The following is a 14,578-nucleotide window of genomic DNA, read 5'->3' as shown; positions in this document are numbered from 1 at the left end:
GGGGGTGTTGGGGGGGCTGCTGAGGGGAGGGGGTTGTTAGGGGGCCGGGGAGGAGGATGAGGGGGTGACGGGTTGGGAGGCTGCAGAGGCCAGAGTTGGGGTGGGGGAGTCACTGTCTTGGGTACCGCGGGTTTGGGGGGAGATGTGCTGCCCCGCTCACCTGGGGGTCCGGCAGCAGAGCCCCCAGGCGAGGCATGGAGCAGCCCCCGGAGAGCCAGCAGCAGAGCCCAGCAGCCGCCGAGTTCCTGAACCACGTCGGTGGGTGCCCCCAAACACCCTCCTCGTCCCCGTGTGCCATGGGCATCCTCGGTCCCTCCTATCCAGGAATGCACTTGGCCCTTGAACTGGTGCAGATTGGGTTGGCAACGGGTCTGGCATGAGGGGCTCCGGTCACAGAATCACTAGGTTGGAAAAGACCCACTGGATCATCGAGTCCAACCATTCCTATCAATCACTGAACCATGTCCTTCAGCACCTCATCCACCCCTGGGGGTCCTGGGGGCTGGATCAATGGCACAGGGCAGGGAACTGGGGCAGGAGAAGCTTTGGGCACGGGTGTTCATCCCTTGGGATAAGGGTGTCCATCCCTCGGGGTAAGAGTGTCCATCCCTCGTGGTAGAAGCATCCATCTCCCTGGTGATGGTCTCTCTGGGCAGGGGTGTCCATCCCCCCAGGCAGGGTTATCCTTCCCTCTGGTAAAGCATGATGGTCCCTCTGGACAGGGCTGGAGGAGCTGCAGTGCTGCCTGTTTGCTGAGACACTGGAGGTGGTGCCAGCAGTTGGTCAGCCCAGTGACCAGGCAGGAGGCCAGTGGTGGGTGGCAGCCCAGTGGGCACCCTACGAGCGGGCAGGGGAGCTGTTGCGGAGCTGCATCCTCGTGCAAGCCGGCTCCCGTGGCAAGCAGGATGGCGTGCCCTGCTGCAGCACCCTCAAAGGTGAGCCCATGGCAGCTCGGGGTGTTCCCCAGGACCAGAACATCCCAGTCCCACTGGCACCTGGGGCTGGGATGGGCGCTGCAGCAGTGCCAGTAGGGTGCTTGAGTGTGGTGGGCTGAGCCTGGCTCTGCTCTGCAGCCTACGTGACCCCGCGGCTGGAGACCCTGGAGCAGGAGGAGCAGGAGCGCCTGGAGGTGACCGGCATGGTTGTGGCACGTCCCCTTCCCCGTGTCCTGCACTTGTGCTCTGAAGCAATGCCCCTTCCTGGCTGGGACACCAGCTCTGTCCCACCAGCCTAGTCCTCCTCCCCTCCTCTGGGTGGCAGCTGGAGTGGGGAGTTTCCCACAATGCATCTGTCGTGGTACTCTGAAAGGGATGGTGGGGGTGCCACCTCAGAGAGGGTGTCCCCTGGCGCTGCCCTCCACCCTGCGTCCCCACCCCTCCTGCAGCTCAGCGAACACCCCATAGAGAGGAGGACCCACATGGTGAGCCACCAGCACGGGATGACTGTCACCAAGACCCTCCAGGAGGGAGAGGTGAGGCTGAGGAGGGTCTCTCCTCCCTTTGCCCCCGAGATGAGGCACATCCTGGGGTGGGGGTCATGGCTGGCCTGTCCCACCCAGGGGTGCCCACAGGTTCTGGGATGCCATCGGGGTGGCTGTGTGTTTCCACAGGCGGAACCACAGCGCCAGAACTTCTCCTACAGCCAGGCCGAGCTACAGGGGCTGCTTCCAGAGGGTGCCAACCTCCTGCTGCTGCGGGTGTTGGCACGCCGGCAGGCAGTGCCCCCCAACCTCATCTTCCCGGCCATTGACACCGAGGGCCACCTCTGCACCTCCAGCTACGTGAGCCACTGCTCGGGGGATCTCATGGGATGAGGGGGTCTGGGTCAGGTCTGTGGTGCCAGGGTGGGATGCGGGAGGCAGGGGTGAGCGCAGTGCGGGTGATGCCAGGACAGAGGTGAGACCTGGTTGTTACCCGCAGCGCACCCTGGGCATCCAGCAGCAAGCGGTGGGCTCGGCAGAGGTAGAGGTGTTTGTGATCGAGAGAGCCCTGAACGCTGGGACGGGCGTCTCCACCACCTGGCACAACAGCTTCCTCCCCAGCGGGTACGGGCAGGGGTCCAGCCAGGGGCGCCCCCAGCCTGGAGGGACCCAGGAGGGCCCTCACCAGCTCTTCCCTCCACAGGCGCTTGGCCCGGCGGGTGCAGGTTGGCCATCCCACGCTGATGCTTCTGCAGGATGAGTCCGTCCTTGACGAGAAAGGTATTGGGGGGAGGCTTGTGCCCCCCAGCCCAGGCAGCCCCTGCCCACTGTTTGGCAGCCGAGAGGGGAACGAGCTGCCCTGCCTTTTTCTGCTGCCAGGTGGGGTCGAGCCTCAGCCCCGCTTCCCCAAACAAGCCCTGGACTGGGAGGAGGACCTTCAGCTCTACTCTTGGTTCCTGGACAGGAAGGTGAGATAGGGGCACGAGGGGACAAGGAGCTGTGCCGCTCTCCAGCAGGATCTCCCCTGGGGTTCCCAGCAGGGATCAGGCTGGCCAGGACACACCAAGCTCTTCAAGGGTGGGAAAGGATCCAGGCATCCTGCTTTCCCCCCAGCATGGTGGCTGGGGGGACACTGGTGCCCCAGGAGGGACATTGGTGCCTGTGCCCACCCTGCTGCAGGAGGAGCTGCGAGCGTCCCACGCCGCCTACGTCCGGGAGCACCCTGAGATCCAGGAGCTGCTAGCAGACTTCCTCCAGGCCCTGCTCCTGCAGCAGCCCCACGACCCCGTCTCCTTCGCCGCCCAATTCTTTGCCCCCTTTGGCCGACGATGGTCGCCTGGCCCCCGCTTTGCCTCCAGTGGGGATGACAGCCCCCTGTCCTGCTCCTTGCACCACGAACCGCCAGCTAACAAGGAATAAAGCTGCCAGCACTCCCTGTCCAGGCTCGTTTGCTTTGGGTAAACTGGGGCACGGGGAGGGCAGATAGTGCTGATTTTTGTGCTAACCCCCATCCTCATCCCAGTCTAGGGGGGACACAGGCATCCTGCCCCCACCCTCAACTGTTCTAGCTCCCACCTGGGGTGGGGGATGCCTGGGACATACCCTGGGGCAGAGCCAAGCTCACTTTTAGTGTTTGATAGGAATGGTTGGACTCTATGATCTGGTGGGTCTTTTCCAACCTGGTGATTCTATGATTCTATGATCCCAGTGCTGGGGCACCCCACATCTCCCTGGGGGCAGAGCCCCACTGCCCACCTCTCTGTGGGTCACAGTCTGGTGGTAGAGGGGTGCCCCAAAGAGGCAGCTGGCCTACCCAGGCACCCACGGGTGCATCTGGGGTGCTCCTCCTCCCACCTCACAGGGATGGGGTGACCCCTTTCCTAGGAGCAGCCTGAGCCACCATGATGCTGAGCTCCCCATCTTTGGGGTGAGGGTCCCCCCCTACCCAGGGCTGGTGTGAGCACCCTGTGCCACAGAGCCTGCCTGAGTGTTCCCCCCACTCCCGGGCAGCTGAGTGCATTTTGACCTGCTCACGCGCTTGTGCAACGCACGCTTACTTCCTCCTCATTCCCACTTCTCCAGCTTTTCCCCTACTTCCACGGGGTCAGTTCTCGTTCCCTGTGCTGTGGGACACTATCCCCTGTCCCCTCCAACTGCCCAAGGAGCAGAACCCCTGGCAAGTGACAGGGGGTGACACGTGGCCATGACAAGGGGGAGGGCAGCGCTGGGTCCTCTTCTCCTGGCACAGGGTTGGGTAACTGAGACCTTGCACTCATAGCACCCACCCGTCCTCGCCCTTTCCCAGCCCGAGTCAGTGGGTGGGGTAGCAGCTTCTCCTCCTCCTCTTCCCCTCCTCGGGGTGGGGGGAGGCCACTGGGGGCTCCTTTAAAATCTGGGTGGCGGGCATCACACCCAGTGTCGAGGTCGGGGCTCCCCAGCAGCATGTCCAGGTCAGGTCCAGCCACAGCATCTCTGCAGCCAGGTGAGCCACTCAGATCACCCGGTCCCTCCTTTCCTCTACCAGACCCCCCTTCCCTCTGCTCCAGGATCCCTGGCTTTGCTACTCATCCGAAGTGGGATTCCTCTACCCCAGCCTGTCCTGGCTTCCCCAACTGCCCCGTCCTCTGTTCCCCCAACCCACCTGTGATTCACCCACGACGCGGGTGGGCAGGGGGCGGGTTGGGACCGGTACCAGCCTTTTGTCCCCACTCTGTGCCCACCCAGCAGCAGGACCCGGAGCAGGGTCCCTCCTGTCCAGAAACGCACTTGGCTCTTGAACTGGTGAGGATTGGGTTGGGACCAGGGTTTTTTAGGGATACCTGAGCTAGAAGTGTCGCCCGACACCTTTTGGTAGCCACTGACAGCCCCTATATAACCACCCTCAAGGATCCCCTGGAAAAATGGGTTCATCCCTCATGGGTTTCATTGGGCAGAGGCAGGTGGGACTCAGGGAAAGGTGGTACCAGGGCTGCCAGCCCACCAGTGTCCTTGTCTCCTTGGTGGGCTGTCACCTTCCCTTCCCTCTTCCTCGCTCCCCTAGGTCTCACCGGGTCCCTGAACCAGGGCCAAACCCACACATATGGCACTGGCTGGAGCCCCGTGCCCCCACAGCACCCTGGCACCCGGGATCAGACCTACCTGGATGAGCTCATCAGCATTCCCAAGGGCAGCGGGGTAGGTGCTGCTGGGCTGGGAGCTGTGTCTGAGGGTGGGTCAAGATGGGGCAGAGGATCGTTACCACAGGGAGCTTGAGGTGCGGAGGCAAATGGCCATTGCAGGGGTGGGGAGATGTGCCCTGGGGATGTTAGTGTCCCCAGACCTGGTTCAGGCAAATCACAGTCCTGGCTGAGGTTTTCCACACTAAAAAGTTTCCAGATAAGAAAACTGAGGCACTGGGCGAGTTGCTACCCAGCCACAAGGATCACGGTGTGGCTCGTGCACCTCTTGGGTGCCTCTTGGGTGCCCTACCAGCCCCTAAACCCAACCAGTCCTGGGCAGGGGAAAGGAAAAGGGAAAGGAAAAGGGAAAGGAATGGGGGTTCCCATGCTAGCAGGGGTGATAAAAGCAAGGCTTAGCGGTGGGATCCCATAGGATGCAATTAATGGTGCCTGACAGCCACAGGACGCCCCCTACAAATCACTGTGCAGCCTGTCCCCGTGTTGGATGTGGGTCTCGCTGCCCCCCAGCACTGTTGCTAAGGGAGATGGGCTAGGAGGCAGCAGTTCCCTAGTCAAAACAGGCAAGAGAAATGTCCTCTGGATGCGAAATGCAGCCGTGCAGGCAGCAGAGGGCTTCCCAGAAATAGGCTAAAGGGAACTGGGGGTGCAACTGGGTGACGCTGGTTTTGAATGGGAGCGCCCCGCTCTGACCTTCTGCCTCGTCCCAGCCGGGCTTCAGCTTTAGGAAACTCTGGGCTTTCACCGGTCCCGGTTTCCTCATGAGCATCGCCTACCTGGACCCGGGCAACGTGGAGTCGGACCTGCAGTGCGGGGCAGTAGCGGGGTTCAAGGTGAGCCCTGGGGCCCCCCCGGTCCCGGGGTCAGGAAACAGCTGAGGTTTCGTAACCTCTCCTGCTCCAACGGCCACCCAGCCCCATGGCAAAGCGGCTTCCCCATCCCGGGGAGCCGGAAGGGAACAAGGGGCCATTGGCAGTGGGGGAGGGCATGCAGGGGTGCAAGAAAGACACCCCTTTGCCTGGGCTGGGGACCACTACCAACTCCTTTTGGGCTTCACCCTCCCCGCGTCCCTTGGGTGCTTGATAAGCTCCCTGGGAGCCTTGGGCAATCAGATCCTGCCTGGTACCCAGTCCCTGCTGCCTCCCTCCTGCTCCCCCAGCTGCTGTGGGTGCTGCTGTGGGCCACCATCCTGGGGCTGCTGTGCCAGCGCCTGGCCATCCGCCTCGGTGTGGTGACGGGGAAGGACCTGGGCGAGATTTGCTACCTCTATTACCCCAAGGTGAGCTGCCACGGTGAATCCCCAGGGTTACCCCACAGATCGGTCAGGGACTGGGGAGCAGGGCTGTTTAGGGCATGCAGAGGAGTGGGAAGATGCTGCAAGAGCCTGTCCTTTCCCAGGGGCTCCTCACTCCCTGCCCCAGCCCCAGTTCTCCCCCTCTGGCATGGGGAGATGGTGAGGGGAACAGCCGCCTTAGCATCCTGGTCTGATCTGGGGACATGAGCGCGTCCCCAGCGGGGTGGGCCGGGGCGTCGTGGCAGTGACGCGGAGCTGAGACGCGGGGCGAGCCTGGTCACGCTGGCGCAGGGCGGATGGCGTGGGAAAGAAGGGGGGTAGTGTGGGTCCCCATTGAGGTGGCAGGCTCCTAGCAAGGGGAGAACAAGCTATGAGATGTTGGCTGACAGGTCCCCAGAATGAGGGCTGGATACATCCCTCTGTCCCAGCGCTCCTCAGGAGCATCGTATCTAGACAGCTGGGTCCTGTCCTCGCCTCCCACTGGGGTGGTTGGATTGGGAAGGGGGGCAGGCTGGGATGTAGGATCCATCCTGCACCACACAATTCTGTTGTGGGAGAGGCTGGGGGAGTGGCAGTCTCCTGGTGTCCCCACGCTGCTCTGGGTGGCCTGACACAGCCTGGGGACAGGCACAGGGGTCTCAACTCTTAAGCACCTCGCTGCACCCTGTACCCTCCAGGTGCCCCGCGTGCTGCTCTGGCTCATGATCGAGATTGCCATCATTGGCTCGGACATGCAGGAGGTCATCGGGACGGCCATCGCCTTCAGCCTGCTCTCAGCTGGCCGGTGAGCCACCCCGGGAGGCCCCCAGCCCCCTCAGTGGTCCTGCTCTGTGGAGGGGCACGTGTCTGACACCTTTCCTTGCCATCCCACAGCATCCCACTCTGGGGTGGGGTCCTCATCACCATCATGGACACCCTCTTCTTCCTCTTCCTTGACAAATACGGTGAGCACCAGGGTGGGGGGACAGGGAGGACACTTGTCCAGGCAGCCGTGGTGCTGATGTGGCACTGGGTGTCTCCTGCCCTGTCCCACCTTGGCTCTCAACCCCTCTAGGACTCCGCAAACTGGAGGCATTCTTCGGCCTCCTCATCACCATCATGGCCCTGACCTTTGGCTACGAGGTGAAGGGGGGGAGCTGGGGACACCCCCTCTCCCCACAGGATGCTGGCAGGTGGGGGCTGGCAGGGAAGCCCCATGAGGCATCCCTGCTGGCACCGGGCTGCAGCCGGGAGGCTGCCAGCTCACGGTGCCCCTTCCCGGTCCCCAGTATGCCGTGGTGAGGCCGGGGCAGGTGGAGGTGCTGAAGGGCATTGTCCTGCCCTACTGCCCAGGCTGCGGGCGAGAGGAGCTGCTCCAGGCTGTGGGCATCGTCGGTGCCATCATTATGCCCCATAACATCTTCCTCCACTCCTCCTTGGTCAAGGTGAGGCCAAGGCAGTGCCATGGGCGCTGTCACCCCAGGGTGCCTCGGGGGACACTCAATAGGGACAAGCTGGCCCTGGTGCTCACCTGACCCGGCGGCACCCATGTCACCCCCCGTGCTCAGACGCGGGAGATAGATCGGTCCAAGAAGGAGGCGGTGAGGGAGGCCAACATGTATTTCCTGACCGAGTCCTGCCTGGCCCTCTTCGTCTCCTTCCTCATCAACCTCTTCGTCATGGCTGTCTTCGGCGAGGCTTTCTACCACCAGCGAAACGAGAACGTGGTGAGTGTCACCCCACACGCCCCGGGGAGGTGATGGTCATGCCCAGATGAGGAGACAGGCAGAACAAGCATCCCTTGGAGAGCGGGCGTCCTCATCCCCTTCTGTCCCTGGGGCTGCGGGGTGGCTGTCACACTCACACCCACCGTGCCTTCCAGCACAACAAGTGCGTCAACAGCAGCGTCAGTCGCTACGCTGGCATCTTCCCCACCAACAATGAGACGGTCTCCGTGGATATCTACCAGGGGGTGAGTGGGCATCCCTACCCATCAGGGGGACATAGCACTCCCCCCGCATCAATCCCAGGAGCTGGGGGCTGCCAGGACCCTGCTGGGTGACCAGGAGCTGATGGGGTGCCCCAGGGGTACAGGACATTTTGGGGTTCCCACACAGGGTGTCATCTTGGGCTGCTATTTCGGGACAGCGGCACTGTACATCTGGGCCATCGGGATCCTGGCAGCAGGACAGAGCTCCACGATGACCGGGACCTATGCGGGGCAGTTCGTTATGGAGGTGAGGAATGGGAATGCTGCCCCTCATCCCTGTGGGGAGGTGGGGGGAATCACAGATGGGCTCTGGCTGCAGGATCCTGCTGGAAGCACCTCCCCAGGGGTATTTGGCAGAGTTCATTGCCCCCCAGTCCCGCAGGGAACTGGGCAAGGGTCATTGGCCTCAAACTCCACCAGGGGAGGTTCAGGCTGGACATTAGGAAAAAATATTTCATGGAAAGGGTCATTGGGCACTGGCAGAGGCTGCCCAGGGTGGTGGTTGAGTCACCTTCCCTGGAGGTGTTTAAGGGACGGGTGGACAAGATGCTGAGGGGCATGATTTAGTGGTTGATAGGAATGGTTGGACTCGATGATCCGGAGGGTCTTTTCCAACCTGGTGATTCTATGATTTTATGTTGCTCAGCTGGTGAGTGGCAGCTTGATGGCACCGGGGTCCCTGGTCCCCAGGAGATGGGGTGGGGACAGTGCCATCCGTTGCTGCTTCGTGCCCACCCCTGCCTTCTGTGACACCCCCTGCCATCAGCATCCAGTGGGTGCCCCACAAAGTGCTTCCCTAATGAGCTCATTTGCTTAATGAGCTGGAGCTGACACCTAGTGGGGTCCAGCAGCCCTGCAAGGCCCTGCTCAGCACCCTAGCACAGAGGAGAGGATGATGTCTCCCATGTACCTCCAAGCCACAGTTTGGGGAGGGGGCATCCTGGTACAGCACCCTGGGCATGGCAGGGGGTGAGGGTGCAGATTTTGCTGTGTCCTCAGGGTTTCCTGCAGCTCCGCTGGTCCCGTTTTGCCCGGGTGCTCTTCACCCGCACCTTCGCCATCCTGCCCACTGTCTTTGTGGCTGCCTTCAAGGACGTCAGCCACCTCACTGGCATGAACGACCTGCTCAACGTCCTCCAGAGCATTCTGGTAAGGTGGGGGGCACAACCTGCACCCCAACAACCCCAGTCTGGAAGCTGTGCTCCCCTCACCCGCCTCTTCTTCCAGCTGCCCTTCGCCGTCCTGCCCATCCTCACCTTCACCAGCCTGCGCCCGCTCATGCAGGACTTCACCAACGGCCCGTGAGTGCCCGGGCAGGGTGGGACATGGAGGGGGACAAAGCAAGGCACCCTTTGGACCATCTCGTCCTCCCCAAACCACGCTGCAGGAGCAGTTGGCGCATGGTCATTCCCACCAGAGCAGGATAAAGCCTATAACTGCCCTCTCCATCCTTGTCCTAATGCCACAGGGGACAGGACGAGAGGGAATGGCCTCAAGCTCCAACAGGGGAGGTTTAGGCTGGACATTAGGAAAAAATTTTTCACAGGAAGGGTCATTGGGCACTGGCAGAGGCTGCCCAGGGAGGTGGTTGAGTCCCCTTCCCTGGAGGTGTTTAAGGCACGCGTGGATGAGGTGCTGAGGGACATGGTTTAGTGTTTGATAGGAATGGTTGGACTTGATGACCCGGTGGGTCTCTTCCAACCTGGTGATTCTATGATTCTATGATCTGGCTGCTGCCTCGGGTACCCCCAGGATCCTCAGCATCCTCCTGGCACTGCCAGCCTCACACCTCGAGGACACGCAGACCCCAGTCCCACAGTGGGTGTGTCAAACAGCCACAGGGTGCAGAGATGTCCCAGTTGGAATCTTGCTCACCTCCAACCCCAGATCTCCCAGATAACTGTTCCCAGTGGCACAGGGAGCGCTGCTCTGGCACTGACACCTACTCCCCTGCCCGCAGCCTGGCAAAGGTGCTGATGACTCTCATCACGGGGTTGGTCTGCGCCATCAACATCTACTTTGTGGTGGACTTTCTGCCCACGCTGCGGGGCTTGGGATACTACATTCCCCTGGGTTTGCTGCTGGCTGCCTACGTGCTCTTCATCACCTACCTGGTAGGGCTGGCAGGGAGAGGAGGGGTGGCTGGGTGGGGGACAGCATCCTTTTTGGGTACCCACCCATCAACCTGCCCTCTTTGCTCTCCATAGATCTGGACGTGCAGCATCGCACACGGAGCTCGGTTCCTGGCGCGGGGTCACCACAGCCGCTTCGGCTTCGGTGTCTCCCATGACCCGCTGGCCCCAGGAGGGACCCAGTGACAAACCTCAACCCCCTTACTGTCCCCTCTCCCACTTGGGGCACCAGTTTAATCACACACCGAAGCCGGGGGGATATGTTTGACCCAGAAATACAACCAACAGGGACAGAGTTCCCAGCCAGGCAGACTTTCCCCCCCAATTTTTGAGCCTCCTCCCTCCGATTTTTGAGCATCCTCCCAATTTTTGAGCCTCTGCCCCCGATTTTTGAGCCCCCCCTTGATTTTTAAGCCTCCCCCCGATTTTGTGAGCCTCTGCCCCGATTTTTGAGCCTCCCCGCCGATTTTTGAGCCTCTGCCCCGATTTTTGAGCCTCCCCCTCCGATTTTTGAGCCTCCCCCCGATTTTGTGAGCCTCTGCCCCGATTTTTGAGCCTCCCCCGCCGATTTTTGAGCCTCCCCATCCGATTTTTTAGCCTCCCTCCACGATTTTTGAGCCTTCTCCTCCAATTTATGAGCCTCCCCCCGATTTTTGAGCATCCCTCCAATTTCTGAGCCTCCGCCCTCGATTTTTAAGTGTCTCCCCCGATTTTTAAGCCTCCCCCTAGATTTTGTGAGCCTCTGCCCCGATTTTTGAGCCTCCTCCCAATTACTGAGCCTCCCCGCCGATATTTGCTCCTCCCCCGCCGATTTTTGAGCCTCCCTCCACGATTTTTGAGCCTCTTCCCCCCGATTTTTGAGCATCCCCCCAATTTTTGAGCCTCCCTCTCCGATTTTTGAGCCTCCCTCCACGATTTTTGAGCATCCCCCCAATTTTTGAGCCTCCGCCCTCGATTTTTAAGTCTCTCCCCCGATTTTTGAGCCCTTCCTCGATTTTTAAGTCTCCCCCCGATTTTGTGAGCCTCTGCCCGGGTTTTTGAGCCTTCCCCCAATTACTGAGCCTCCCCGCAGATATTTGCTCCTCCCCCGCCGATTTTTGAGCCTCCCTCCACGATTTTTGAGCCTCTTCCCCCCGATTTTTGAGCATCCCCCCAATTTTTGAGCCTCCCTCTCCGATTTTTGAGCCTCCCTCCACGATTTTTGAGCATCCCCCCAATTTTTGAGCCTCCGCCCTCGATTTTTAAGTCTCTCCCCCGATTTTTGAGCCCTTCCTCGATTTTTAAGTCTCCCCCCGATTTTGTGAGCCTCTGCCCGGGTTTTTGAGCCTTCCCCCAATTACTGAGCCTCCCCGCAGATATTTGCTCCTCCCCCGCCGATTTTTGAGCCTCCCTCCACGATTTTTGAGCCTCCTCCCCCCGATTTTTGAGCCTCCCTCCACGATTTTTGAGCCTCCTCCCCCCGATTTTTGAGCATCCCCCCAATTTTTGAGCCTCCCCCTCCGATTTTTGAGCCTCCCTCCACGATTTTGAGCATCCCCCCAATTTTTGAGCCTCCGCCCTCGATTTTTAAGTCTCTCCCCCGATTTTTGAGCCCTTCCTCGATTTTTAAGTCTCCCCCCGATTTTGTGAGCCTCTGCCCGGGTTTTTGAGCCTCCCCCCAATTACTGAGCCTCCCCGCAGATATTTGCTCCTCCCCCGCCGATTTTTGAGCCTCTTCCCCCCGATTTTTGAGCATCTCCCCAATTTTTGAGCCTCCCCCTCCGATTTTTGAGCCTCCCTCCCCGATTTTTGAGCCTCCCCCTCCGATTTTTGAGCCTCCCTCCACGATTTTTGAGCCTTCCCCTCCAATTTATGAGCCTCCGCCCTCGATTTTTAAGTCTCTCCCCCGATTTTTGAGCCCTTCCTCGATTTTTAAGCCTCCCCCTCGATTTTGTGAGCCTCTGCCCCGATTTTGTGAGCCTCTGCCCCGATTTTTGAGCCTCCCCCCAATTACTGAGCCTCCCCGCCGATTTTTGAGCCTCCCTCCACGATTTTTGAGCCTCTCCCCCGATTTTTGAGCCCCCCCCGGGTTCAGGGATGCTGGTCCCGGCTGGCTACGCTGCAGCGGGAGGTGCCCCCAGCCCTTGGCGCGGATGCGCCGGCGAAGGAGCCGCCCTGGAGCCCTCCCTCCCCTCCTCATTAATGCCGGGAACCGCCGGCCCACGGGGCCGCTAATTACCTCCCGGGACCGCTAATTAGCGCGCCCGGGACCGCTAAGCATCCCTCCCCGCCCGGGGGCTCCTCGTTTGGGGATGGGGGGGGGCTGATAAATGGCGTGTTTGCACCCTACGACCCTTTATCCCGCGATTTCGGGGGAGGGGAGGGGGGCTCAGCCCAGCCCTTTGCATCTCCCCCCCCCGGGTTTGGAGGTGGGGGGGGGGGTCCCCGCTGCCCTTTACCCCCACCCCCTCCCCGCCTCTCCCGCACTTGCGAGACGCTCCCTGGGCTGTTTCAAGGCTCCCCCCTCTCCCCATCCAAAATTCCTCCTTCCCAAGCCAATTCATGAAGAAGGAAAGAGGGGAATGGGGGGGGGGGGGCATGGATAGGGCCCCCCCTCCCCGTTCTCCCCCCCCACCTCGTTTCCCGGGGAGGGACCCCCCCCCCCCTCTTCCCTCCCCTTTCCCCGCGCTTGTTTATGTGAAGAATTTCCCCTTTCTTAAAAGGGCGATGCCGGCCGCGGCGGGCCCCTCCTCCCCCGCCCCCGCAGTGCCTCGGGGAGGAGCCGGAGCGGCGGGGCCGCCGAGAGGAGGGGTCTGTCCCCACCCCCCCCACCAAAAAAGGGGGCACGACCGACCCCGGTGCCCCCGCCAGCTCCAGGGAGGAGAACCCACTGCCGGTAGCTGCGGCAGCGCCCCCAGGGCGGGGGGACGGGAGCGGGGAGTTTGGAGGTCGTCGATGGTTTGCGCTGGAAGGGACCATAAAAATCATCTTTTATGTCGTCGTCCAGCCCCCCGCGGTGAGCAGGAGCAGCTTCCGACAGATCAGGCTGCTCAGAGCCCCGTCCAACCTGACCTTAGAATCACAGAATCACCAGGTTGGAAAAGACCCACCGGATCATCGAGTCCAACCATTCCTATCAAACACTAAACCATATCCCTCAGCACCTCGTCCATCGTGCCTTAAACACCTCCAGGGAAGGTGACTCAACCACCTCCCTGGGCAGCCTCTGCCAGTGCCCAATGACCCTTTCTGTGAAAAAATTTTTCCTAATATCCAGGCTGAACCTTCCCTGGTGGAGCTTGAGGCCGTTCCCTCTAGTCCTGTCCCCTGTCACTTGGGAGAAGAGGCCAGCTCCCTCCTCTCCACAACCTCCTTTCAGGTAGTTGTAGAGAGCAATGAGGTCTCCCCTCAGCCTCCTCTTCTCCAGGCTAAACACCCCCAGCTCTCTCAGCCGCTCCTCATAAGGCCTGTTCTCCAGCCCCTTCACCAGGGCAGCTGGGATGCTCAGGGGATGCTGTCCTTGTCCTGGGGCTGTGGGACCCGCCAGGGGACATTTGTGCAGACCGAGGCCTCATCCTGCATTCCCAGTTCAGTTCAGGAGCCCCTCGCTGGATGTGGGGGGCCGTGGGGGCACCTTCCCTGGAGGTGTTTAAGGGACGGGTGGATGAGGTGCTGAGGGACATGATTTAGTGATTGATGGGAATGGTTGGACTCAGTGGGTCCTTTCCAACCTAGTGATTCTACGATTCTATGAAAGGCACCGGGCTCCTGCTGAGTCCTGGCTGGAGAAGAGCAAACCCCACAGGACCTCCTACCCCACCATTATCCATGGGGCTGGTCCCTGCATCCTGCAGACCCCACTGCCCCCCAGCCCCACACCTGCTGAGCCGTTAGGGAAAGACGTAGTGGGTTTATACTAAAAGAGAAGAGGTTTAGACTTCCTATTAGGAAAAATTCTTTTACACCGAGGCTGGTGAGGCACCAGAACAGGTTGCCCAGAGAGAAAGTAGATGCCCCATCCCTGAAAACATTCAAGGTGTTTATGCCCTGACAATGTTTAGTTTAGTAACAGAGGCGTAGCCTGCGTCTCAGGAGGACAAACAGAGCAACGAAGCTGGTGAGGGGGCTGGAGAACAAGCCTTATGCAGAGCAGCTGCGAGATTCTATGATTCTATGATCTGCCTCTGAGCCTGTGGGGAATAAACCTGGGAAGGATGCTCCGACTGCTGCTGCGCCTGGAGAGTTCCCTAATGAGATGATTTAGAGGACAGGCAGGGCCCAGCAGAGCTGGGGCTGCTCCCTGTGCATTGAGGAGGGAAAATCAGGATTTGGCTTTTGGAGGGACAGAGGTCCCGGAGGGGACAGCGTGTGGCCCCCACAGCCGCCCCCGGGTGAGCAGCATCCCTGGCACCCGCTGGGGACGAGGCGCTCACCCTGCCTGAAATGGAGAGGGGAGGAAGCTCAGCTCCTTCCTTCCTCTCCCACCGGCTGCCACGCTGCCCGCTGTCGCAGCAGGTGACGGGGAGAGGTGTCCCTGTCCCCAGCCACAGCCCAGACCCCACTGGGTCTCCCCCAGTGCGGGAGCCACAGGTGCCAACCGGCTTTTGC

At 60.9% G+C, this 14,578-nt stretch overlaps 2 protein-coding genes across 2 annotated transcripts; both read left to right on the top strand.

Moving 5' to 3' along the window:
* The first annotated feature begins 194 nt into the window (after positions 1-194).
* On the top strand, positions 195-2,839 carry CATIP (ciliogenesis associated TTC17 interacting protein). Its single transcript, XM_069861100.1, has 9 exons — positions 195-258; positions 723-935; positions 1,074-1,129; positions 1,385-1,471; positions 1,610-1,780; positions 1,920-2,044; positions 2,124-2,200; positions 2,300-2,388; positions 2,600-2,839. Exons 1-9 carry the CDS (start codon positions 195-197, stop codon positions 2,837-2,839), a joined length of 1,122 nt encoding a protein of 373 aa, XP_069717201.1.
* Positions 2,840-3,798: 959 nt separating this feature from the next.
* SLC11A1 (solute carrier family 11 member 1) lies at positions 3,799-10,258 on the top strand. Its single transcript, XM_069861807.1, has 15 exons — positions 3,799-3,902; positions 4,461-4,594; positions 5,307-5,429; positions 5,756-5,875; positions 6,568-6,674; positions 6,764-6,834; positions 6,945-7,012; positions 7,159-7,314; positions 7,438-7,596; positions 7,752-7,841; positions 7,987-8,106; positions 8,859-9,008; positions 9,087-9,160; positions 9,820-9,973; positions 10,067-10,258. The coding sequence occupies exons 1-15, from the start codon at positions 3,863-3,865 to the stop codon at positions 10,175-10,177; spliced, it is 1,677 nt and encodes a 558-aa protein (XP_069717908.1). The 5' UTR covers positions 3,799-3,862; the 3' UTR covers positions 10,178-10,258.
* Positions 10,259-14,578: the final 4,320 nt, after the last annotated feature.

The sequence above is a fragment of the Phaenicophaeus curvirostris genome, chromosome 7 (genome assembly GCF_032191515.1).
Source record: "Phaenicophaeus curvirostris isolate KB17595 chromosome 7, BPBGC_Pcur_1.0, whole genome shotgun sequence".
NCBI lineage: Eukaryota > Metazoa > Chordata > Aves > Cuculiformes > Cuculidae > Phaenicophaeus > Phaenicophaeus curvirostris.
This window is presented reverse-complemented; position numbering and strand designations above follow the sequence as displayed.

Bases quoted from the DNA above. Each gene is read 5' to 3' on its own strand.
- CATIP (XM_069861100.1), top strand. From the start codon at position 195: ATGGAGCAGCCCCCGGAGAGCCAGCAGCAGAGCCCAGCAGCCGCCGAG. The intron at 1,130-1,384 runs GTGACCGGCATG...CCCCTCCTGCAG, and splicing joins AGGAGCAGGAGCGCCTGGAG to CTCAGCGAACACCCCATAGA. The intron at 2,201-2,299 runs GTATTGGGGGGA...TTCTGCTGCCAG, and splicing joins GTCCGTCCTTGACGAGAAAG to GTGGGGTCGAGCCTCAGCCC.
- SLC11A1 (XM_069861807.1), top strand. From the start codon at position 3,863: ATGTCCAGGTCAGGTCCAGCCACAGCATCTCTGCAGCCAG. The intron at 5,430-5,755 runs GTGAGCCCTGGG...CTGCTCCCCCAG, and splicing joins GGGCAGTAGCGGGGTTCAAG to CTGCTGTGGGTGCTGCTGTG. The intron at 7,597-7,751 runs GTGAGTGTCACC...CGTGCCTTCCAG, and splicing joins ACCAGCGAAACGAGAACGTG to CACAACAAGTGCGTCAACAG.